General features: G+C 32.7%; 3 protein-coding genes across 7 annotated transcripts; 2 read left to right on the top strand and 1 right to left on the bottom strand.

The window, feature by feature from the left end:
• LOC18595986 lies at positions 829-7,202 on the top strand. Its single transcript, XM_018123621.1, has 14 exons — positions 829-896; positions 1,275-1,698; positions 1,959-2,050; positions 2,330-2,488; positions 2,693-3,029; positions 3,443-3,561; positions 3,648-3,720; positions 3,967-4,190; positions 4,298-4,354; positions 4,462-4,630; positions 5,622-5,753; positions 5,845-6,015; positions 6,570-6,629; positions 6,720-7,202. The coding sequence occupies exons 1-14, from the start codon at positions 850-852 to the stop codon at positions 6,825-6,827; spliced, it is 2,172 nt and encodes a 723-aa protein (XP_017979110.1). The 5' UTR covers positions 829-849; the 3' UTR covers positions 6,828-7,202.
• LOC18595985 (VHS domain-containing protein At3g16270) lies at positions 7,321-12,726 on the bottom strand. 2 transcript variants are annotated; one of them, XR_001928536.1, is made up of 6 exons: positions 12,157-12,726; positions 11,016-11,762; positions 10,614-10,769; positions 8,823-9,788; positions 7,973-8,068; positions 7,321-7,563 (listed from the first exon to the last, which is right to left on the bottom strand). XR_001928536.1 is itself a non-coding variant. In XM_018123622.1 (5 exons), the coding sequence occupies exons 1-5, from the start codon at positions 12,361-12,363 to the stop codon at positions 8,027-8,029; spliced, it is 2,118 nt and encodes a 705-aa protein (XP_017979111.1). In that variant the 5' UTR covers positions 12,364-12,726; the 3' UTR covers positions 7,626-8,026. The 2 variants fall into 2 exon arrangements, 1 of the variants encoding a protein (XP_017979111.1); XM_018123622.1 differs by lacking the exon at positions 7,321-7,563 and having other exon boundaries at positions 7,626-8,068.
• LOC18595984 (regulator of nonsense transcripts UPF3) lies at positions 18,117-26,473 on the top strand. Of its 4 annotated transcripts, none has more exons than XR_001928522.1 (14): positions 18,117-18,407; positions 19,053-19,159; positions 19,365-19,460; positions 19,582-19,680; positions 19,781-19,860; positions 20,789-20,884; positions 22,470-22,593; positions 23,679-23,779; positions 23,954-24,464; positions 24,584-24,643; positions 24,761-24,879; positions 24,965-25,019; positions 25,636-25,735; positions 26,010-26,473. XR_001928522.1 is itself a non-coding variant. In XM_018123375.1 (14 exons), exons 1-13 carry the CDS (start codon positions 18,268-18,270, stop codon positions 25,001-25,003), a joined length of 1,464 nt encoding a protein of 487 aa, XP_017978864.1. In that variant the 5' UTR covers positions 18,117-18,267; the 3' UTR covers positions 25,004-25,019; positions 26,010-26,473. The 4 variants fall into 4 exon arrangements, 3 of the variants coding, with proteins under 3 accessions (XP_017978864.1, XP_017978862.1, XP_017978863.1); XM_018123375.1 differs by lacking the exon at positions 25,636-25,735 and having other exon boundaries at positions 23,954-24,194; positions 24,303-24,464; XM_018123373.1 differs by lacking the exon at positions 25,636-25,735.

Raw genomic sequence — 26,691 nt, 5'->3', positions numbered from 1 at the left:
TGGAATGTATGGCTCCAACGTAGTGGTAAAGTTTTCAGGGGACAACAAGAAACCTCTCCAGATTACTTTAGGAAAATGAAAAACCAAGATTGTGGAATTCTTTTGCCTTGTGCTTTGAATCCTAAACGGAAGCCTGCTAAGTCCATTGTTAATGTTCCTGGCTTGGCTGGAGCTGGTGGCCTTAATAGTGCTGGCAATGGCAAATATCATCACTGGTTTCTGTCAGAAAATTGGGGTTTTGCAAACAGCAGGAGTGCTGAACTGTGGGCAATCAGGGAATGGCCATATATTCACATCCATAATGCCTTACTTGTTCTTCTCAATGAGTGCAGATGCCTTTATGGAACAGCTGAATGTGGTAGCAGTGAGGCACACCTAGCAGGAAGGGAAAATAACTGTGCTGACAAACTTGCTAGGAGTAACGGTGACGAAGGGGATGCTTTTGGGTTGCATATTAATGGATTTATTAGCTGTAGGATGAGCATTTGTGTTCCTTAGAGCCTGTCTGTTAAAGGGTAGATGACAGCATTGATGTTTCCTAACTATTTTTGTTTTTTTGTGAATTCCCTCTTTTCGGACCAAAAAACAAACAACAACTTTAATTAATCCGTAGTTACTGTCATTGACAACGGCTGGCGGGAGACAAACCCTAGGACAGACACACACACACACACCAACTTCTACCTTTCCATATAATTACAAAAACAAAACTAATTTTCTAGCTCTCTCTCTACCTCGATGGCTACGCTAGTACTAAAACTTTCTTCATTTAAAACCTCAAACAACACCATTCCTCTCTTCTTCCTCCTCGTTTTTCTCCCTCTTTCTTTCTGGGTTTCTTCTTCTTTCATGGCTTCCCATTTGTCTCTTCAACTGCCCCACTTCTCCTATTACACGTAAGTTCTCATGTTATCTACGTGTTCCATGTTTTGCTTTGTTGAAAGTTGAAACTGTTGAGTTCAAAATGCCTGCATAAAACAATTATCTTACTTATTGCTTTTGTTAAGTTATTGTTTTTTAGTTTTAACTGATTCAAAACATGCATTTATTTGATTTTTTTTATTATATATGTGAAGTTGGTTGACCTTTTTCTTTTTCTATTTTCTACATAGCTGCTTAGTACCCACTTTGATTCATGTCGTATCAGCTTTGGCTCAAGTTTTGTGCAACTCTTTAAAACCAAAAAGGCTTGAAGAAGAAAATTAAAAATGGAAAGCAATGTAATATTAATGGATTTGTTGGGTTGAGAAGTTGAACATATTTATCTGTCACAGACAAACTTTTCGATCATATAACGGATGGAATTGGAAGATTAATTCAAGTGCACCCCATTGTTCAAAGTTCCGAGGAAGGCAGCAAGGGAATAATTTCTTGGCAAAAAAGAGCAACTCACTTGGACTATGGTTTGCTGGTTACACTTTTTCAAGGGTTATATTTCAAAGTGCATTGTCATCAATGTCTTCTTCACCTAACTATTGCGGTCCAACTGAGAGTGGAGATGGGGCTCTTGTACCTGAGCCAGATCCTCCTGCAGTCGAATTCAATCGGGTGAATTGTCTTGTATGGGTATTACATGAATCTGCCAGAAGCTTTTCCCTTGCAGTTGAGTCACTTGAATTGGCTGGAAGCAGTGCAGAGCTTGCAATGGCTTGGAATGGAAAGGATGTGCATCAATGGCATAGACATATTGCTCATCGGGTATGCTTGAGGCCCCTAAATAACATAAACAACGTGCCTGTGAAAGTTTTTAAAAATAGTCTACTAATGGTACATGTTGATGGAAACTACTTATAGACAGGTTAATAATGATGCAAGCATTTATGGGTTTTTGTTTGTTGTTTGTTCCTCGAACAACCATTGCATAGATATTTTTGTAGAATGGAGACAGGCATTCTTTTATGAATTAATAAAGGAAGTGAGGTCTAGGAGAAGAATCATTGACTAATGTAATTCTTCAGGTAGCTGTTTATGCTTTGTTGAAAACAGCAATCGAAGTGGAGATTTTGCTCTCTCAAGAACGTCATAATAATCCATCCCCAGTTAGAAAGATGTAAGTTTTTGTAGCAGTTCACCAAATCTCTGTTATTATTATAACTGATATAAGAGATCAGAAACTTCAAAAACCAACTCCTTTTGTTGTCAAAGATTTCATACTGTTAGATTAAACTCAGATAGTTTTTGTACTTGGTTTTTGTGCTAATACATGTGGAAAATTCCCAAGAAAACATATGTTTCTCTGGTCAATCTACGGTCGTTTCTCCTTCTCAAGTATGCCTGGTGATAATATGTTCCTAGCAGCTCTAACATTTTGTCTTGCCATTTGCTTCAGCTTGACCCCAGAGACAGATTTGTTAGAGGAGTTCATTGAAACTCAGTTGAAATTGAGACATTCAGAATTGGTACAATGGTTCAGAGTGGTGGAACTTCCACGGATAGCGGGATTTTTCATTCCATTGTTAAAGAAGTGGTCTATGGAGTATGCAGGAAGGTTTGCTCAGAATACACCTCTGCTTTTAACTTAAAAGTTTTTTCCCTATTGGATTGTTGACACCCCTCCTACTTAATAACTCCTATAGCCAACGTGGATGGAGTTCATATGTTTATTTATTCCCTCATGCTAAGAATGTCCCTGCTGAAGAAATTCAGTGATCATTCTGTACGTTGGTTTTAACCTAAACACAAGAATATTCAGTGGTGTTGCAGGAATTATTGTGGCTATAAGCTGCTGTGCTGCTGTAGAGAAATTGGGTTCTGATCGTACTTCTTGTCCCTTGTCTACAATGTCAATAGGGGATGTGCTAGTGGAACTTATGAATCTTTCACATAGTATTGTTTCTGTTGACAAATTACATCAGTTAGCTACTGAGGCAGGATTTGAACTTGATTTCCTGTCCCATTTTGGTGCAAAAATACTGTCTAGCAAGAAGAGTGATGAGCTTGAATTTTGGATTGGATTGGCTCTGAGAAAACTCTCCGTAGCTTTCTGCAAAGAGACCATGATTCCGGGCAAACTGGCAATTTATAGCAAGGTTTGTTTTTTATGATTCCTGAGTCATTTAGTATTTTCTGTGAGAATGTCCTTTGAGAACATATTGTCATCTCACTTCAAACTAATTTAACAGCAAATTTCCTTTCCTTTTTATTTTTCCCTAGCTGATATGGCCTCTTTGTCAATAAGTATTAGATATTTCAACCTTTTATTTTTATGTGATTTCTCATTGTTACCTTGTTCTTTGTGTTTCCCCCTAACAATTTATCACTTCGTGTATGAATATTAGACTTGTGGACTTACTTTTAATGTACATTGGGTCAAGAAAAATTTTAATGACTTCAATTAATATTGAGTTGTCCTTGTCTTTGTCTTTCACACTCAATGTTTCCCTGCTCTCATGGTTTTAGTTGTTAAGCAGCAACGTAAACATTTGGTTTTCAATTTTGACAGGGTCAAGCAGATAGCTTGGCTACTTTAGGACTTTTTGCATATCTAGGAAGGAAGACTAGATTATATTTGTCACGAATGCGCATAAATGATCTTGATGAGCTGGTGAAGGACTTCCTGAGGTAAAATATATTTGATTTCGTTGACTCCTGATGATTGCAATTCATCATTAAAATATACTTTAAGAGGTGTAGTGCTTTGGGTGCAGCTACTTGGAATGTGGCAGCCTTTTCATTTACCCAGAGTTCTCTTCCATATCAGTTTACCAATTCTTCATGGAGGTTAGTTTTATTATTCTTCTCTGTTGAAAAGCATAATGCGAACCATCTTATGTGGATTAGAATTGGCTGTGAATGACTTTTCTTGAGATTGATTTCCATGGAGTTTGGCAAGAGGCATTATAGTTTATTCTTCCCCTCTACTCCTGGCCTAGAATATCACATTGAACTATGAGTGTAAATTTCAATCAACATGTTTCAGTCCCTCAAATCCAAAATTAACCGAAATGCTAAAAATAATATTTACAGGTAGTAACTGATGAAATAGGATGGCTTGATTTTTATGATACAACTCGTTGCATAAGCAACCAAGAAAAAAGAAGGTCCAAGCAGCATACAATTCAGGCAGAGAAAGAAATTATATTATCACAAGTTTTTACTGTTTGCTATGATGTCTTTTCTGGGTTTGCACACTTCAGCCGCTCAGCTCAACAGCCATTAAATTCTGAATTGTTAGCATTCTTACTCCGGAGGTAGCCAATAATATTTCTATTCTAATTTGAGCTTTGGTTATTTCACCTTTTTTTCCTATTGGAGCAGTAAATTGGCTTTTTAAGACATGGTTCTCTGAATTTTTCAGCCAAAGCCTGTTAACCATTTGCCTGGAGGATTACTGGGCTGCTTATGATAGATCAGGGTATGTTAGTTGTTTCAGATAGCATTCCCATGTTATTGTCCACAATTCAATGAGCACTGTTTTATAAAAAGAAGAAATAATTGTGCTAATATTGATTTCTCTGGCAGTGAACCGTTAAAGATTACAGAATCAGGAGCCTCTAGGCACACACCATCGACAGGAGCTACTGGCACAACCCAGCTTGCAGTGGTCATGGAAGCACAAGAAGAATTAACTGGTTTGATGACAGAGGAATGTCAAAATGATGAATCTGAACATGAGCATATGCTGAAAAAGGTATGGATTTTATATTAAGATACACAACTATATATGTATATTTCCACTACACTGTCAGCAACTTATGTTATTTTCTTTCATCATAAGTTCTGTGGAAGAAATTGTTTTAGATTTGAAAAGAAAACATTGGTGAAATACTGTATGATTGTAAGTAGAACAAATGCAGTTTATGCATTGTAATTTGACTGAGAAAATTAAAAAATCTCATATGCAAGTTACATCTTCCTAGTTATCTGGAAATAATTTCCCGAAGAAGAGAAGAGACAGTGTGATAGATGAAGTGAACAAGCACTTCTAGTGTGTTCTATGATCAATATCAGTCAAGGAAAAAAGTCTTTAAAGTTGCAGTGCCATAGTGTTTTGCATGTGAAACATGATTGGCTGAAACCAGGATTTATGGAGAAGTGATTACCCTAGAAAGCATAGAAAGTTATGTTCTTTTCTAGAAAACATATGCTGCTATAGTATTAGGGGAAATCAGACATGATTATATGAACAGTGAGTATAGAACCAGATAAGATGACCAACTAGGTTCAGTTTAATGGCGCAAGAATGAGATAGATTCCAGGAGCAGGATTAAAATGATGATAGAGGTATGATGTTCAGTGCTGAAAAAAGTATTTAATATGCCATGAAATTTAACCTATGAGGAGAAGTGTGCAGAAAAAAGCAATTCCCATGTATGGTGCTAAGTGACGAGGTCTCATTATTTGGATAGTTTTCACATTTAAGGTCATTAGCTAACAGAAAGGAAAAGGCTACTTTGTGAAAATTGAAACTTCATTCAGTAATATTTGATCACTGATGTAAAAGTAAAACTGCTATGCAGTTTTGAAACCAACAAAAGCACCAGCAAATTACATTATTTAAATACTTTGACAGGTAGCTTCAAAGAGATCTTGAAAATCATAAATGAAGCCTTGACAGCTTAAGTGCATATTTTTTGGACAACCATTACCATTATATTATATTTTTAAATTTTTGCTACCAGTTGCTGCAGACCTCCAGTTCAGCCAGCACACATGCAATAACCTGTGGGGAGGGAATTGACATCCCCAAGTCGAATTCCCCGAATGAGAGTTTAATTAGAAAATACAGCATCAAATTGATATCTTCAAGTTTTGTAAGGCCACTGGTCCTGCTTCTTGTCAATGAACAGAACCACACTAGAGCTTATACTTGAGCACTAACAGTACCCAGTGAGAGTTCTGCAGGATGTATGGTTGGGAACTCAGTTGCTATTCATTGACATCACGGTTTCCCTGGAGCTACTCCTAAAGCGTTTGCGTGGCCAGAAGGTTACAGCAAGAGATAAGAGGAAGTTACAAAGAACATTGAATGACATTGCTACACTTATCCCCGTAACAATTCTAATGCTCCTTCCTGTAAGCAGTTTTACCCTCTATTACAAATGCTTCATCACTCATTGAGTGAGCAGCTAGTTACTCATGTGTGATAAAGCTTATCATTAAATTCTTCTATTAGGTTTATTAGTTTCCATGTCCTTGACTGTGGATCACTTGCTATCAGGTCTTAACATAGAAGAGGAAAACTAAATGGAATAGAATATCAGGATACTTTGTGGAATGAGCCTTCATCCGTTGTAATGCCTTTTAAAATATCCCTTTAGCTTCCTTTTATTATGCTTCAGTTGCCATCCATGTTGTGGTTTCTGGAATGTGGTCATCATCTAGCTCTAATCGGAAGGAAGCAATGTCCTTAAGTGAACTAACATTTGCAGATCTAAAGTTCTGCTGCGGCTACTTGTATGTTAGATATCATGCTTGTTGGTGTATTCTATATATGATCCCACTTCTTGTAACTTGTAACAAAATCTTTGGGTCTTGCATGTCTATTCTTGTGCATGCACACTGGTTGTGTGCATTTTAGATACTTGTTTCAGTAGCTTACGTCCTTTTTGCCCTATTGTCATTGCCAGGTATCTGCTGTAGGGCATGCGGCAATGCTAGCAGCTATCAACAAGTACATACCATCTTTGGTGAGACTTTTGTGGTGTCTTCTTCTCTTTACCCGTATTCTTTATACCTTAAACTTGTGCTAATCCAACTCTCATTGACTGCTCAACTAGATTCCATCACCATTTTCTTCTGAGCGTTTGGATGTTGCAAAACAACTAAAACGAACCAAGAAGATGGAAGTTAAATCGTGGAGCAACCTTGAAGGCACCAACTTGTAAAATATGGAAACCCTTTTCATGTTAATCCAGGCCCTGCTGCCTAATAAAAATTAAATTCCGTTTGACATTCAGAATCTGTACATACTCATTGATACGTAGATACACTAAAAAGTACAATGTAACTTTGAATGCATAGCCTTGGCCCGCCGTTTACATTTATGGGACCAGTAAAGTTCCTTCTCAGGACTCTGTTGAAGCAAAAGGTTGATGAAATTCGAATTAAAGTCAATAGCTTGCCTGCTGTTGCTGATGACAAGAGACCGCGTCTGTATGAACTATGAATTTTCCAGTGTATGAACATTGTCCTTATACCTTCATTGTGCCTTCAATATGTTTCAATCGCATTAAGTGCATTTGAAATTTACCTTTCTGATGTGCGTTACTGAAACTAACCTAATTAGCGAACCAGGCATATTGTTTAGGGGATATGACCCAACTGATCTGTTGAGTGGCAATGCAATAAGAATTTGTGCTGCTCGAAAAGAATTACTGATTTGGGAATTGATCAAGTTTCTTCCTGGTCCGTATTCGTTTGGTGTGGCATATTGTTTTGTAGATATTCATGATGCCTATTAGAAACCACTGAAATAATTCTTACTTTGAGTTGACTATCATACAAGGCATGAACAAAAGTAACGGCGTTGAGGCAGGGAATTAGGTCAGAGCATTTGATGTATTGTTTTAGACTCAAGGCCCGCCTTTGATGTATTGTTTCTCAGTCCCAAAAGCTATGCCACTGAAAACAAAATGTGGCATTAATTGTAGTCGATTATAAACAATTAAATATAACAACCAGCGAGAGCAAACAACTAGTTGAAACATTTATTAATTTTCTATCCCTCTGCATTTAACACATGCACTTCGCCTGCAGGTAGTGGCAAAAACTGGAGGTACAAAAACTCTACAAATCCATTACAAGAAGAAAAAGAAGAGAATTTAAACAGAAAAAAAAAAAGTACTTGTAAAACTAAAACAGCTAACTGCACAACATTTTCCCCATTTTCTTTCATCTCAAATACAAACATAGCCTAAAAGATTGTAGCCTACTCTTTAATTTAAGGACGTCCCCCCACTTATATTACATGCAATGCAATAATCAAAGATGCATGTAATATCACTGCTCCATTATTTCAAAAGAATATTACCATCGTTGAAGTGCCAGGAGATTCTACACGCTAGGTCCGTACAAGCACAACACCTTACATTGTCCTCTTTGGATCACGAGCAGCTGCAAGATGGTCCTGCAAAACATAAACCAGATACAAGATTTTATGAGGTGTAATCCACAAACAACTTCAGATCTGAACCATATTTCATCTGATTCAAATCTCATGTCATATTAAAAAAAAAAAACAGAAAACACAGACAGAGGCAGAGCCATGTTGTCAGCTAGGTTAGGCACTGATAACCAGCATATGGAATGTAAATAATAAAGAAACGATGTTGTGGCATGAAACTAGACAAGTGGTCCAACCAGATTGAATTAGCACTTTTTTAAACAGATGTGTGAGTAACTGATGCGCCACAATATATGCAAATACAATGGAGAAGCGTCAACTATATTAAGATAATGCATTCTGTCATGTGAGATTTCACAAGTTCAATGGCAAGTTATACTTGTCTCTGCATCAAGCATCCAGCATAAACAGCAATTCTTAACTAATTTCGCACTCCACCTTTGACATGCTGTTTTAACTGCCTAACTAGTGGATAGAGTTCGCATGAACAAGATTTTAATACCCAAGTACCTGGCTAAGATAATTAGGTATGACCACCAGCAGGGTGGCTAATGCTTTCCATCAAACATTAAATAACATGTACCATGACTCACAAGACAAACAGCAGAAGTCATTGGAAAACATAGACACATTCCAGGATAGGACTCATAAATTTTGTCAATTTATGGAACAATTACTTCAAGAACATAACTTATCATATGAAGAGGAAATGGGTATAACACCACCTTAAATAGCACATGCTAGAACTTAAACTTACCGAAATAAAATCAAATGCTCTGGTGTCCTCTTTCTTTGAACTGTTCATCATTGAACTAGGTGTTTGAATAGGAAAATTGGACTGGAATATATCAGGCAGAGCTGAAGAATATCCTCCATTTGATCCACTGGAAACATGATTGATGGCAGCATTTTGTGCATTAAGATTAGCAAGGTGTTGTAAGTTAGACATTGTTGCAAGCAATTGCTGCTGAGCAAAGAAACTCCCCATAGCACCATAATTCATGGGCTGAGAAGAAAAGGCTGGGTTCAACATTATTCCAGGAGAAAAGGAATATGGCATGGTCCCTAAAGGAAACATCGGATTTGTGTTCATCCCAGCGGCTTGAGAACCAAGGGTACCACTCAAAGCATCATTAGAAGCTTCATGGCTAGAATGAGTGTTTATATCAGCAAATATATTTTCAGGGTGTGCCTCAGAAGAGATTCCTTTCTGCTTCAAACTAGATGAATTCTCATTCATCGACAAGCCAACCATTAAATCATTGACATCATTTTGTTTATTCTCAGGCTCAAATGGAGCTTCAGAATTGGTCCCAAAGATATCAATTAGCTCAGATTTTATATTTGCAGCCGCATGATTACCATTGACAACTGACTTGTCATCTATAGTCATCCCAGAGAAGAGATCGTCCACATTTTCTCTACCCTCATCAGTGTGAAATGAGACGTCTGCAAAGGGATCATCATCATTTTTCTGTTCACTGGTGCTGAGACCAGCATCCAGACCATCTCCAAATAAGTCATCAATAAGCGGGGTTGCTGTCAGATTCGCAATATTTTGATCATGTTGGTTTTTTGTGGAATTATCTAATCCAGTGTAATCATCTGGACCACCAGTGTCTATCAGGTCAGGCATTTGAACGGGAGTGGTCTCAGCCTTCAAAGACTTTTCTGAATTACTTGCCAAACCACCTGTCTGTTCCCCATTCAAAAGGATCAACACCTGTTTACCAGATTAAATATATATGTCAATTGTGACATCTACTTCATTAACTAAGAAAATAGTATCCCTACCAGCTCTATATTAGCATTTAATAATAACTATTCAAAGTCATATAACATTAAGGATCATAAGGTTGAAAGAAATAAAAGATTAAGCAAAATGATCATACAGAGATCACGAATACCGTTATTTATGCAGAAGAGTAATCAAAACAAGGGAAATGAAACATAATGTGACATCTGTCAAGAGCAACCTAAAATATCTCAATTTATAGGTTTGTTAACAAGTAAAGATAGATGTGTCCTCAAATAATAATAAAAAGGAAACGACAAACAAATCAATTTGAAGGGGCTATTTACACTTCCGGACAGATGTTTAAGGAAAAAAATGAGGTAGCATCAAACCTCATTATATAATAGATCACAAAAATTTCATAGATTTCTTTTATTTAAAAGAAGAATTAATACACTATATCAACTTAGATCTGCATTAATATGCTATCAGTAAATGCAAACCTTAATAAACTCAAACAGTATGGGCAGTTCAATTGGTCACTTAATCATGAAACCAAGGTACAATCAACATTTAAAAATAATTTTAATTGAAGCTATCCATATCCCTAAAAGCAAGTTCTCAAACATAAGTTAGTTGAATTTTCCTTTTCCCCCATGAAACCAGTTACTGAATTAGAGTATACATTAGTTGCTAAGTAAAACAAATGGAAAAAAGAAAAAGAAAACCCTTCAACCATGCCACTGAAAACAGTGCTTTCATATTTTATTTTCCTCATTAAAAGTAAAATAGAAGGCTGACTGAGATATTTACCTTGTTAGCCTTTTCTCTTAGAGAAGTTTGGGGAGACTCTGAACATCTCAAAACAACATCTTTGTTCTCAGTAAAATAAGAAGCCACAATTAAAAAATGCTCATCTTCCTTTCTCCTCAAAATGGACTCAAGCACACACACAGCTTTCATGCGAACCTGACCATCAATAATTCTTGTTAAAGTCAAAAGACAACTAAGGAAATAAATACTCCATTCATAGTCTCGAAAAGAAATCAACATAAAATTATCCCCATTGTAAACATAACCACTTAATGAGAACAGTGTGCCTGTGTGGGTGGCAAAGTTTCAAGAGCCTAGATTTGAGCTAAGTAACCATACCCCCCCACCCCCCAATTGTCACCTTGTCAACTCATGATTTAATGCATGGGAACAGAGAGTTACCTGCCACATTGGAGATAGAAGCTTAGATTCAAGGGCATGACTTAAAGCCAAGGCATCAAGCTTTGCAGCCTCCACAAGGAAAGCCTGAATGGCATCTCGAGTAGGTTGTAGACGTACACCACCGGATGTTACTATGGTTTCCAACAATCTTTCTTCACGAGTTTTAGTCTCCGAATAATTCGAACTAGCTTCCCCATTTGTCGTTTCTGTCTTTAATACTTTTGAATCCTGGCCCCAAGGTCCACTAGCAGTAATCTTGGAAACCCCTTGAGTATCATTTCGCAATTCAACTGGTTCATACCTATCAGAATGGTCACTTTCTGTTGTCAATGATCTTCGAAGAGTAGGACTCTTGTAGTTTCCATTATCGTTCTTTCTAAGTGAATGACCCTGAGTAAAACTACTAATTCCCTGCTTGATAGATGCACTTCCAATGCCAACTACCTCACTTAGAAATGATTTCTTATCATCCGAGGGCATTTCAAAGTTTGTATTCCCAAATCCTTGTATTCGTTTGTTAAGGTCATCTGCAGGAGAAGGTTTAGTATTATTATTGTCCTCTGCAAATATAGCAGAAATAGCCTCATGAGCTGTGTCCCGCACAGCCTTATTAAGTGCATCCCCCTTCAAAGGATCTGGCTGCCCCTTGTAATGAAATAACTGACGCACTGCCACTGAGTTCCTCTGCATCTCCCTCCTAAACTCCACACCAGATTTTCCCACTGCATATTTTATTAGCCTCAAAGCCTGAAAAAATCCCACTAGCAACTGATTACGACATGTTCTGATCATTAACAGTTATAGGATACTATTGCCCACACATTAACCCTCAGTACCTCAAAACTTCTTCGCCTTTCAAGAATATCAGGCCCATTTTATTGTTATTATGTTACTTGCGTTTTGCTTTCAGTAGCGTTTATATACAAATACAAATAGAATATTTTGATACTGATACTTAACTAATCAAAATCTATGTTAAATTTAACACTATTATACAGCTACTTGACTAAATTGAGATCAATTTTTCTCCTTTTTTTCCCTCTTCCTGTGAAATTTCTCAGCCAAAACAACAAATGAATTAGAATTGACTAGATTTAACCCAAAATCAAACAAAATTAGAAGGGGAATTGAATGAAATTACCTTTTGTTTGACGATGGGACTTTTGTGATCGAGTCGTTTCAAGATAAACTCCGAGACCTCTTTCACAATACTTACATGCGACGATCTCAAGAGCTCACAGATCTCTTCTAACTTATAAACGGGCGTTACTTTGTCTTCATCCGAGGTTGCCCCATCGATCATCCGCGATCTCCAGTACGATTCCACGGCTCGCCTGCTCGAATCCATTTCGATAATAAAAAGAAACACCAAAACCCAAATTGATTGCTTGAGTTAAAGTGTTTAAGATAGATCTATTTGCTTGATAGGTTGGTTGAATCAGGGCCGTTGAAAAGGAGGGAAACTGTTGAATTTCGATTGATTGGGATCAATAGACAATCCAATGGGATTCAATTAGGGTTTTCCTTTTGTTATTTGGTTTCTTCCTTCAAGAATTAGGAAAAGAGCAAGAGCGAGAATCTGAAAACTTCGTAACGTAGACAGAGGACAAGAGAGAGAAGGAGAGAGCAATCGACAGATTTTATGTTTTGGAAGGAAAACACGTCAGCAGAGGAATGGAGGGGGGTGACTCACCAACCTGTGTGATTCCCCTTGTTAATGTCTCTGCCGCTTACGTACAGCAATTACTAGTAGGAATGAGAGAGGATATGGAATTTGCTAATTTTCAACTTGATTAAAATTTAATTAATCGTATTTTGTTCGATTATAATTAAAAATTAACACTTAACGCTCAAATCTAATTATTATTATTCACAAAAAACTCAAATCTGATTAAAATAATTTAAAATCAATTTATATACATTATTAATCAAAATTAAATAAATTAATTAAAATTAATTCATAAAAAATAATTTAAAATTTAAAATCATATTTTGAACAATTAGTAAATTTTAGTATGTATTCATTAATTATAAATCATTTATAAATAAATAATATATAAAATTAATTTTAAATATAAAAAATTATTATTTATAATTAGATTCAAGTTGTGCATGTAAAATAAAAAACTAAATTCAAGTTGTAGGTATCATAAAATCACTTCCTGAATTCTACACGAACTTATGATTAGTAGTAATTTTACTATCTAAATCTTACTTGAATCAAATTAGAAAGTAATCTAATCTTGCTTAATCTAGTCAAGTGATATAGTATCTCTGATTATGAAATATCTATTATCATCTTTAGTTAGCAATGGTGTTATAATTTAGCCCAATCTTTTTTAAAGTCAAATTTGAGCTTGGTTCAATTTATATATTAATTTAATATTTTTATTATTAACAATTTTTATAAATAATTTTATATTAATATTAATATTTTTATATATTAAATTTTAATTTTAATACAATATATTATTTAATAATATAATAGTACCATTAAATTAGGAATGCTCCTTATCTCACTCATCGTGAAACTAATAGTGTGCTGATTGGATGATAACACAAAATAGGGATTTATTTTTGGATCTTCATATTTTTAATTCTTCACCCACTAAGATTATTTATATTTTTACTTGCAAATAATCTAAGTATATCTTGATCTAGAATAATGTAATTAATTTTTATTTTATTCTCTAGTATCCAAAGAAAAAAAAGGCTCAACCCAAGTCAAGATGAGTTTACAAGCCTAAGCGAGCTGCTTGATCTTTGGAAATCTCTATTAATTTAAAGGTATAATATCTAGAAAAAAGTCTCTAAATTATTTTAAAAAATTTCAATAAGTTCTTATATTTTTATTATATTCAAATCCTTATATTTTTATTTTGAGCCACATAAGTCTTTAAATTTTTATTTTGAGTTAAATAAACTCTTATAACTAATGATTTACTTAATCAAAATACTATTTATCATTATATATTATGTAACAATGATATAACATGTTAATATATCAAAATTGATAATAATGTGACATATTAATATATCATAATTGATAATGATGATATGATATTTTTCACTTTTTATATTAACACTCATACCATATAAATATAAAATGACAAATAGTATTTTGACTAATGACAATTAGTAAATCATTAATCATAAGAGCTTATTTGACCCAAAATAAAATATAAGAGTTTAATTGAACACAATAATAGAATAAAAACTTATTTGAATTTTCTTAAATAATTTAAAATTTTATTCAAACATTATGTCATTAATAAATCATTTTTTTATTTTTTAAATTGCTTCATGATAATTTTTTTTAAATAACTATCAAATTTCTCATTATCTTATGACTCAGCGTTAAATTTTATCATTATAATTCAATTGAATTAAATGTTGCCACCCTACTCTGAAGGCTGTAAAGAAGTACATGGAGTAACCTTCATAACAGAAAGCATTAAAACGTCAAAATACTTAGGAAGTCACTATATTAGAGCATTTTGTTCAATTTAATCTTTCTACTAAAAATCGCAATAATTTAGTTTTTCAATTTTATAAATTGCTTCAATTTAGTTTTTCTCTTTAACAATATCCAAGTTTACCGTTAAATGAAATAATGTCAGCATTGACGTATCTCATTATAATGACATGACACCAACATTATGGCGTGACATGACACCAACATTATGGCATGATAATGTGGTAGTACCATGTGGCACAATATGATGGTGTGGTAATGTTGACATGTCAGTGCCATGTGGTAGGTCAAAAAATTTTGTACTATGTTATAAGGGTTAAATTGAATAAAAATATATAATATATGAACTAAATTAAACAAAATTAAAATGTTGAAGGATTAAATTAAAAAAATATTTGAAAAATACAATTATTTAAGTAGGTAATAGATACACTTATTAATAAGCTAATAGTTAAGTGTAAAAAATTTATGGTATTAAAAAATATATAAATACTTTCTTACTTAATTATTTGATTATAAAATATGTACATTAATTTATCTTTTTTACAAAAATTAAGTTTGAATTCTCTTTCTATTAAAAAATTTTGAAAAAAATTTCATATCGAAAGCCAAATTCAGATAAATAACTTGCATTATGTTGAAATAAAATAATATAAAAAATTAAATAAATTCTTGTTTTCTTCTATTTATAATAGTATAAAATTTTGAAATTTATTTGATTTAATTTTTAATTTGAACTAAACTCAAATTTGCAAGATAGGTTGATTTAGTTTTTTCTTTTAAAAATGGAAAAGGGAGATATGGAGTTAGCAATAAGTATAAAAATAATTATTTATTCTGACTTGCTTAATTTGGAAATGACAAATCTCTAATTACAATCATAAAATCTGAGCTATTTCACCCTTTTAATTTTTTATTTATTTTTTATGCTTTTATTTTGTTTAATATTTGAGATTATACTTTTTAAATTGAAATTTCTTAGATTAAAAACTACATTTATGACTGATAGAGTTAAATATAATTGTAATTATTTGTACCATTTTATTTTGTATTTACAAATTTTTCGTAGATCCAAATTAATAATTTAAATTTAAATTTAGCAAAATTTAATTGTGGTATTTATACTTAAATAAAATCGTTTTATAAGAAACTTTGAGTAAATTTAAATAAAAGGTAAATTGCGTAAGAGTTAAATAATTTCAAAAGAATAGGTATTTGTAAATTATAAAAGTTGTAACTAAATCAACCTATTTTGCTAATTTGAGTTTAGCTTAAATTAAAAACTAACTCAAATACATTTTAAATTTTTATACTATTATAAATAGAAGAAGACAGAATTTATTTAGTTTTTTATATTATTTTATTCCAACATAATGCAAGTTATTTATTTAAATTTGGCTTTAAGTATGAAATTTTTTTAGAAATTATTTGTATAGAAGGAACATTTAAACTTAATTTTTGCAAAGAAGATAAATTAATGTATTTATTCTAAAATCAAATAATGAAGTAAGAAAATATTTTATATATTTTTAACACTATAAATCTTTTATACTTAAATATTTAACTTAGTAATAAGTATAACTATCATCTACTTAAATATTTATATTTTTTAAATATTTTTTTAATTTAGTTCCTCAACATTTCAATTTTGTTCAATTTAGTCTCTATATTATATATTTTTATTCAATTTAACTTTTATGACATGACATAATTTTTTTTTAAAAAAATTAATCTGCCAAGTGTCAGTGTCACGTCAGCATTACCACATCATCATATTAGTGCCACGTAATCATGTTGTTGCCATGTAATCATGTTGACACCACATTATCAAAATATATCATGTCAACGCTGACGTCATTCTTTTTAATGATAAAATTAGATGTAGTTAGGAAAAGGGATTAAATTGAAATAATTTTCAAAATCGAAAGACTAAATTATTATAATTTTGAATAAAATGACTAAATTGAACTAAATATCTTAATACAGAGACTTCTCAAATATTTTGATCACATTGAAATGCATCCATTCATATTCATTTACAACCTAGCATTTCGCTAGTCTTGCTGGTTCATGGTGGTCCATGTAACATAACTCCTTTTTGCGGTCTACCAATTTTGCTTATGTGGAAACAGCTTAAGCCTTTATAATGGAATAGGGGCGGTTCAATAAGTTTAAAGGTTTAAAGCGAAATGTTTAATGAAACATTTTCTTATTGAAATTAAAAAAAATTATTAAATTTTTATTCTTCTAGCTTTTTGAGATGTAAAGTTTTTATATTTTTTAAATGGCTAATACAAATTCAATAATCAAAATTTTTAATTCAAATAAATAACTATCACATAAAATAAAATAATATAACATATAATATAAATAAAAAATAAAAAATTTATAAATAGTTAAATAATATANTTATAAAGATAATAACATAATGGACTTCTTGTGTATTATTTGAAGGAAAATTGAAGTTAAAGGAAGAGGGAAGAAAAAGTAAATAAGAAAAGAAGAATTCAAAAGTAGATATTATATATTGAAAAATAAATAATTAGTTTTATATATAGGAGAAAAAATAGTTGTTAGAAATAATTAAATATGTTGATTGAAAATAAAAAAAATAAGTGAGAAAAAAATAATTATTGAAGATGATTAAATACATATAACTGTTAATTAATTAGAAATAATATAATATTTTAAAAATAAAAAAATAAAAAAATTAAAATTTATTAAACACATAATTATAAAAATAAAAAATAAATAATTTTATTAATTATTTTTTATTTTTATAATATAATAAATTATATTATAAAATTATAATTCCTTTCCAAATTAAGAGCCTCAAGCCCTTCCTTGGGTTGGGTGACTTTACCCAGGGGCCGGCCCCGTAACGGAAGAATCATCGGTTCAGATAAAGCTTCATTCAAGCAAGCTTTCAATCGTGGAAAAAGTAATTTCAGGTTAGAGAGTGAAATAGTTGGTAAACCAATCAGGCGATTGCTTTGGTGGTTGCATAGTTTAATCCTCTCTCTCGAAACGCTACGCGCCCACTTGCTACGGTCACTCTTCTCCTCTTTTGCTATTTAGTGTCTATTTGATTTGGTTTTTTTTTTATAATTTATTTTTTAAAAAACAGAATTTAGATAAAACATGAATTTTTAGAAATTCTTAAAAAAATAATTTTTTAAAAAATAAAATTAAAAAAAACCCTTCAAGAAGAGCGATAGAGAGGAATTTTATTTTTTTAAAAAATACATATTTTTTTGAAAAATTTTTCTTTTTATTTCAAAAATATTTTTATTTATTAAAATAATTTTAATATTATTTATTTTATTTTTATTTGTACATAATTTATTATTAATTATAAATTTCATGCTATGTAAAAATATTTTTTATATTTTTTATTTATTAGATTTTTTATGATAATTTTAATTAAAATTAAAATTTATATAAATTATTTTACTAAACAATTTATTCATAAAAAATTTATAAATATAAATTTAACAAATAAATTTAGTTTAATTTTAAAAATTAATATTTTTTATAAAAGGTTTTAAGTCAAGAAAAAGAAAAAAAACTCCAGCTGACTCATGACTTTAAATAATTTTATAAACTATTAAAAAAATTATAACATTTAATTTACTAAGTTAAAAAAAAATCCCCCGCAAAAAGAGAGAAAAAAAAAGCTCTTACGAAGTTTGTGTGTTTTAGACTAGGAAGTTGTTACAAATTGAATCCAAAAAGAAAAAGGAATTGAAAGAGGAATTGAGGAAGAGAAATCGATAGATGAAGGAACCGTTGCGAAGAACGAAGGTGGTGATAAGGCATCTGCCACCGTCAGTCACCCAATCATTTCTTTTCTCTCAAATCGACGATCGTTTCTCTGATCGTTACAATTGGTTCTCCTTCCGTCTCGGCAAGTCCAGGTTACGGTTTCGATTTTTTGTTCCCCCAATTTTCATTTGTTTTATTCGTTTTAGAATTATTTCTAATTTAGTTGCTCAGCAATCATATGGAGCAAGTTTGTGATTACACTGTTGACTTTTGTTTAGGCCTTTAGAGATTGATATTTGATAAGATATAGTTATGTTGTTTCATTAATATAGTAAATTTTTTTTCTTTAGCAGTTGGAAAAAGTGGTTGAAATAATTGAAAGTAAACTTTGAAACTAGTTTGAGAGTCAAGGTTATTTGTTTGTGTTTTTATTTCTTTAGGAATGTGGGTTTTTTTTTTTTGTTTAATGATATTCCGTTTCTTTGCTGAGGAATAAATGCATGAAACGGAAAGAAATTTTTTTTTTTTTGGGTAAGCAATGGAAAGAAATTATTATATTATACAATCCTGCAAAACGCTAATCACATTAGAAGACATTAGGAAGAACATGGGATTTAACTGAGACATGATTGATTTCTTAACATAGCGTGTGAATAGTTGCTTTAAAACTTGTGGAAATGAAAAAATCTTGAAAATTTTGATTGAGGATATCTTTTGAACACTGGCCTTATTTTGGTTTTTTACCTTGTCTTTGATCCCTCAGGAATTTTTTTCTTATTCTAAAACACTTTTTGCAGCCATAAGCATCAGAGGTACTCTCGAGCCTATATAAACTTCAAGAGACCTGAAGATGTTTTTGAGTTCGCTGAGTTCTTTGATGGGCATGTATTTGTTAATGAGAAGGGTATGTCATGGTTAAATCTCTGATTCTTTATGATGTTTATGAACTGCTGACATGTTTCTCTTGTTTAGTGGACAGCTTATGTGATGCTTAGTAGATATCTAAAATACAACTTCTGTTTGCATTATGTTAATTTCTTATTCTTTGAGTTAGATATACCCGTTGCTCCTTGTATTCTAAAATATCGTTTTGATGCCACTTTTTACAGGTACTCAATTTAAGGCCATTGTTGAATATGCTCCTTCACAGCGTGTCCCAAAGCCTGGCACTAAAAAGGATGGTCGTGAAGGGACCATTTTCAAAGGTGCTTCTTTTTTTTTTTTAAAAGAATTTTATTGTTATTATATGGAAGCTTTTGTGCTAACATTGAGGTGACTATATGGCCTGTTATCTCATACTATGTCTTTATTTTCTTTGTAAATTAGATCCTGATTATCTGGAATTCCTCAAACTGATTGCAAAACCTGTTGACAATCTTCCTAGTGCTGAGATTCAGTTGGAAAGAAAAGAAGTGGAGCTATCTGGTTAGTAATGATAGAAGGAATAAAATTGTGAATTCTGGATATGAGGTTTGTCACCCTTATATGAGTGTGATTTCTTTGATACCACTTGATTCTTTCTTAGGTGCTCCAAAAGAAACCCCTGTCGTTACACCATTAATGGAATTTGTGCGTCAGAAACGAGCTGCTGAGAGTGGAACTCAGGTATATTACCTTGGGAAAGGATGCTAGGTTATATCATCTGGGTTCCGTTTCTCTTGTATATTTAAGCTGAAGACATTGTGTGCTTTCAACTTTTCACTTAACATAACATGTTATTTTTAGCTCATTGAGCTTGCACTACTTCTTATGAACCAATTTCATAAGATAATGATGGGCATATAAGGGACAGGATTAAGGTATTTGCATGGTTTCCTTCTTGTTAAATTTCCACATGAATTGTCAGAATCCAGTTTGACCTGAAAATGTCCAAGACACATCACCCAGGCATGCTGCAGTCTAACATGTTAAGTGATGCCAATGTATATTGATGCTGCAGTCTAACATGTTAAGTGATGCCATGGTATATTGACTATATGATATTAATAAGTTTAAATATTAGTATTATAATATTTAAAATGCCAAACAATATAAATATATTGATTATATGATATTAATAAATTATATTTTATTTAATTTATATTTTTTATATTATATATTTTTCAAACTTTTAAGATTCTAATATAACAACTTGTTGATTTTTAAGTATTTAAAATTTAATTAAATATTTTTAATTTATGAATATTTTATATTAGATTTAATATTATTTTAAATTTATTAATTATTTACTTTAACTTATAATTTGTACTATAAAAATATACATTAATATTATTTTTTACATACACTATTCACCTGCTATGAATTGTGTCAGAAATGGAAATATTGTATCTGAAAACAATGGTAGTAAGAAATTGTTGTTTCTAATGATTTTGGAAATTTTGTTTTTGTTTTCAAAAAATAAAAAATGAAAACATGTTACTAAGCATGCTTTCTGTTGCTATTTTCAAAAAAATGAAAACAAAAATAGAAAATAGAAAATGAAAGTGATGCATAGTCCTTGTGTGTCCACTTTTTAGTTTGTTTTTGGTGACAGGGGCCAGTTACTAGAAGAAAGATTGGCAGAAAAGCTGGTGCTGCATCTACAGGCAAGTCTGGATCAAGTAGCAAGCGTGGCTCTGAGAAGAAAAAGGTGTCTAAGTCAATAGTTTTCTTATTTATTATATTGTTGGATAATTTATTTGAGCATATGGGAGTTTGCTGCTTGGATATAAACGTTTAGCATTGTGGACTGTGCTTGTTAAGTCACCCTACCGGTGAATGAGTGGCCTTTTATTTGTACAAGAGCATAGCTTCTACTTTATCTGGATCATCTGCTTTATAATTGTGACTCTGTTTGTAGTTGATAGTTATTCTTTTTCCCCTCATGTACAAAGATCAGCAAGCACCGTAAGGAGGCACTTGCAGTGGAATAAGATGTGACGATAAGCTAGTTTCTGAAATTTGGAGCATCTTGAGATTTCTCTGGAAAATAAGTGTAGAGAGGGTGCATGCATCCATAGGATACTCTTTTAGGTAGATTGGTCTAATCTCCAGACCTCAGGCTCTAAGGTGAGAATGTAAACAAGCAGGTGTAGAAAGCCCATATCAGTGACGCTGTTTAGAGAATGAGCTATATATTAGGGACCTGAATCTCTGCACTATCATAAATGCTGCGATGACTGATGAAAGGGATGGCTTTGTAGAATGAATTGTATCCTCTAGGCTAACGGACTGTTGAACCCAGAGGAAAAAGGAAAGTTTAGTTAGGCAACATCTTTCCCTTGTTTGTCATTTGCTCAAAAGATGTTCAACACCTAAGCAGACCAGATCTAAAACCAGTAAAAGAGAGTGAAGCTTACCATTCACATTGGCTAACTATAAATAATTTTATCTTGATCAAAGAGACTGAAGTGTCCTTATTTTGAGCTAAATGATTTTGCTCTTTGTCATGCCTCCTCTTAAGAAGGAAGAAATTTGTAAGAGATATTAAGAAATGTAAAAGTATAATGATATTGCTGAAAGCTTATAGAGAGAAGAAGGGCTTTGCTTGCACCAACAAACTTAAGGTAGAGTGAGGGTCAAGCAGCCCTGAACTTTGTGACACTGATTAAAGGACAAATTTTCCTATAAAGATGAAACTTCTTCCCTTTTGTTAAAGTTTCTTTTATCTTGTTAATCTGAAGTTTCTGGCACTTGGTTGCCAGGACAATTTGTTTTACACACCATGTAGCTTTGTCTGTTAGATAGCCCTTAGCTCTGCATAATGAAAGCTGAAATATTGATAGTTTTCATTTGTTTTGGAACCAACGGCTTGAGAAATTATCTAAATATTGAAGTGACACCTGTCTATTAGCTTCTGTTACTTTAATGTTCTCAATCTTCTGTTGGCTTTCCTTCTCTTCCAAGTGGTTTTTAATAAGTAAATCTTTAGATCCCTCCCTCTTTTGCAAAACTGCTATTAATGTGATTGCAATGTATTGTTTGGTTTTGCAGTACTTTGTCAGAAGCTGCCTAACTTATAAAGAAGATAACTTTAGTAACAAATCATCGGAGCAAATTTTGCATGAAGTTTTCATATTCTCAGTTGTTGTTTTTATTGCATCTCTCCCTCTGTCTGATATGGGCAATTTTAAATGATTTTTTTCCAATGATTATGTGATACTCTGTGTGCATGTGCAATTTTTTAAGGTGAATGGTTGTTATTTTTCATTGAAGTAAACTTGATTGATTGGCAGTATATTCTAAAAGACAGTGTAAAAGGTACACATCACAAGGACAAGTCCAAATTTTTTGTAGCATCCAAGCAAGAGGATCAGCCAGTGCCTTCTGTTGGGAAAGAAAAAAGAGAGAATGGAACTGGTGAGGGTTTAAATACAGTATTTGCAGGGTTTTATGACCACATGGCTAGCAGAATTTGTATCAAACATGCTAGCATCATCATTATGACTGTTTGTTTCTGAACATAGACAATATTCAGTTCTAGAGAAAAATAAGTTTTTTCTTTGGTTGCAATTAACAAGCTTCATGCAGTTCTATAGTGAATTGCTGGATTAAATTAATATGAGTTTCTGAGTGTTCAAAATCGTCTGTAAAAATATTTCATGTTGTGACAATGGATATTTCATAAAAGGATTAACCAGAAAGCTTAGCATGTTTTTAATGAATATGTTTTACTGAAAAGCTAATCATAAATGTTTCAGAAAAGGACTGTTTTACACTTTACCTATCATTAAAGCCAGTGGCCACCTGTTATTATGCATTTGATTTAGCAGTGATCACACTTCTGTTTCAAAGATTTTTCTTGTGCCTTTTGATTGATCATGAAGAAAAATATATCATCATGAGTATGATAAATGGTATGAAATACAAGAAATTAAGTATTTATCACTCAAGATGGTCCCAATAGCAAGGATATGAGGATTATCCCTATGCTACTTGGAATTCAGAGAGATTATACATCATTGTACAGATGTAGCTGGCCTATGGAGCATTGATATAGCAAAACTAATGAGGCAATGCTGCTGCAAATATAACACTGAAATTTTGTTTAACTGAAGTCCATGATGGAGCTTTAGTTTCAACCAGTGTCATACTTTATTCTACCCTTATTTGTCTCTAGAACTCATCTATATTTTTAGCAGTGTGTTAAAATTGCTGACATGAAGGTGTTAAATCACACTGACCTTTTGATTTCTTGTAATTATTTATTATACTGGAATGAGTGCAAGACCCACATGTTCTGTGTGAACTTACTTTTGTTTGCATGCGTGTCTATTTATATGTAAATTGATACAATTATTCTCCTTCGGGTTGGATTATATTCTTTCTGTTGACTGAAAGTTGGTGATATATTAAATACCTTAGGTTGCAGTTTATTTGGTTTTTAACTTTTCTTCTTTATTGTATTTCCCCCCATATTTTTTGCCTAATTAGTTTCATTGCAGTCTACGGCATTGATGGTCCTGTAACTGGAATTACTTTAACTGCTGATTCTGGGAAGAAAAAGATCCTGCTCCTAAAACCAAAAGATCAAGAAGCTCCTCATGTAAGATTTTTCTGTTTTTGGTCTCCTTTCTACTCACTCATGGTGTCCATTGTTATCTATATTCAAGGTTTATTGTACTGGCTTGAGAAGTGTTGTATGTGCTTGTGGACTTGATTTTTGAATTGGTTCTTTCAATTTTCTGGATGCAAATATGATGTCTTTTAAATTTCCTAGGTCCCACAGGGTGCATCAGAACAGCAGGGTTCATCATCTCCTGTAGCAAATTCACCTGGTTCAACTGCTCCAAAACAGAGTCAAAGACGTGAGGCTGGTGGAAGGTTGATAAGGAGCATACTTTTGAGTAATGAAGCAAGCCAAAATCAACCTTTAGCAGGAGTCAAGCCTCAGCAGAAAACTCAAACTATGAATTTGGACAATGTCAAGAGACCTCCTCGACCTGCTAATACACGATTGGGTATGCATGGTCATGTCTCTAATAATGAAATACCTGCATTGAAATCTGATGGTGATAAAAAAGGAGCTTCAAATGACAAGTTTATCAAAAAGGGACTGCATGGTTCAGGTTCTGGGAGTGAGAAGCATGAAAAACGTATAAGAAATAAGGATAGACTTGATCGTGGTGTATGGGCCCCTCTTCGAGGTTCTGATGTTTCACAAGCTAGTGAGGAGCGCTTCTCACCCTCTATGTCACAATCTGCACAGGCCTCTTCTAATTCCATTGAAGGTTTTGGGATAGAATTCTTGTATCAAGTTATTGTTCTGTTTGAATTTGCAAGAAATGAATCTGCTTAATGTAAAGCTAATTTACCTCACTTTCTGCCTTTGGTTTTCCTGTTATCCAAGGAGAAATGAAAGGCGACATACCTAATGGAAGAAGCGGGCGTAATGTTCCGTCAGAAAATGGTGAGTTTATCTATAATTGGTTGATTCAGTATTGTTGTCACATGCACATTCATGCAGTATTAATAGAATGCCATTTTGTTGATACCACTGCTACCTGAAAAATTTGCTTTTATGCAGGTTCAAATAGACATTTTGATCGGCGCTCAGCAGCCTATAATATAAAGGATGATGGGTCTGTCATATCAAGTGAGAGCAAGTCTTCCAAAAGAGGTGCTACTGGCTCTGGAGCCCATGAGGTCAGTAAACTGTTGTTAAATCAGCTGCAGAATTGAGCTGTCATCTTTTATTTGTTATTACATCTTTTTCTCTGTCTGCTTGTAGAAACAAATTTGGGTTCAGAAGTCATCTTCAGGTTCTTAGAAAATCTACCTAGTTGGTAAGCAATTTTGTATTTAATTCCGTTAAATTAGCTGATGAATTTTCTTACATAGTCTTCCCATATTTCTGTTACTTCGTTTTCTTTCTGGGCTTATGGAAGTAATTAATCTAATCTAATCTAATATAGATATGTAGAAGACAAAGCCTTTGACAAGAATGTAAATAATCTTATGTGGATAGCCTAGCTTTCTGACGTGTGGATATCCTGATTTAATGCAACGCGTTTTTTGATTGATGCTAAGTTTGATTAATTTGATACATCTTTAATGTAAAAAATAATTTATTCATTTAATTGCCTTTAGTCTCATTTTTGCCTTGAAATGTATTGCCTCCTATAAATCTAAAGGCCAAATTAATGGAATGAGAGTTTAAATGGCATTTAATTTATAGTAGTAAACATGGAAAATAAGAAATGTGGCATTTGAAAAGGTTGACTATATTATTAGATTGGGCAAATATTCTACTTCTTTTTTTGGAAGAAGATTAGGCAAGAATTCAGAATTTCAAATTTTGTATTGGAAGACCACATTAATTTCATGTATTTTATTTCAGCTTATTACATTACACATTTAATGATGACCTTTCTATTCATTTACTATAATGTCTTTTTGTAGTAATGTAATACATATGATCTTCCAACAAGAATATCTATTACATAAGTAAAAGGAAGCCCCTCCTCTAGCCACGTGGAGGCCATAGAAGAAAAGAAAAAAGGTATTGAAGAAAGAAAAGAGAGGTAGAAACAGAAAGAAAAAAACAGGTAGAAAGAGGCCCGTGTGCAACGCACGGGCCATAGTCTAGTTACACAAATAGAATTTTCTTCACCTCTGCTTTGCTAGAGTTTTATTCATATATATATATTTTGTCTTTGCAGTTAGATTTTGCTTTCAGAATAGTAATTTTAATCAACTATATTTTGCTATGGGTTTTCTTTTTTCTTTTCTTTTATGTTTTGGTTACTAACTAACTCATGACAGATCTTTTATAGTGTAAAAGTGAATCTTTGAGCCTTTGTGCGCCGAACATGATGCTGCCAGAGAACAGCTTTCTTTTGTGAGGGATATGGGCTTTAATGAGTTTATTTTGGAGGGTGATTCGATAAGACGATGTTGATTTGCAAGGCTCTACAAGACGCCGAGGGGAATTGGTTTGAATGCTGGGCTATACATTGATCAAGAGCCAGATGAGGATACTCAGATGCTGTATTCTAAGGCAAGTCGACCTGGAATGGTGTAGCTCATGATCTGGCTAAATAAGTCTTGTACGCCACAGGTTTCCATTTAAATTGAAGAAATTCCTAAGATGTTGGTAGTGAAGGAAGCTTTAGATTGAATCTCATAGAATGAAAAAAATCCATATTTTGGAATTGTTTATATGTGTAGAATATTATTGGTGAAGAATGATGTTTAGACTTTAGATTATCTTCAATATGGTTTTGCTACTTTATTATTATTTTTATAAGTTTTGCATTGTTTATTAGCCTTTTCAATTTAATTTCTGCTCATGGTTTATATGTTCACTGCAAGAAGAAAAATGGAAGCTAAAGAAAGAAAGAATCTGTTTCACTGCCAAGGCAGGGGCCAAAGAAAATGAGAAGCAACAAGTTAAACAATTCAACAGAGACCATATGTCTACCACTTGCCTTTCAAAAAAAAAAAAAATGTCTACCA

The sequence above is a fragment of the Theobroma cacao genome, chromosome 6 (assembly GCF_000208745.1).
Source record: "Theobroma cacao cultivar B97-61/B2 chromosome 6, Criollo_cocoa_genome_V2, whole genome shotgun sequence".
Lineage (NCBI taxonomy): Eukaryota > Viridiplantae > Streptophyta > Magnoliopsida > Malvales > Malvaceae > Theobroma > Theobroma cacao.
This window is presented reverse-complemented; position numbering and strand designations above follow the sequence as displayed.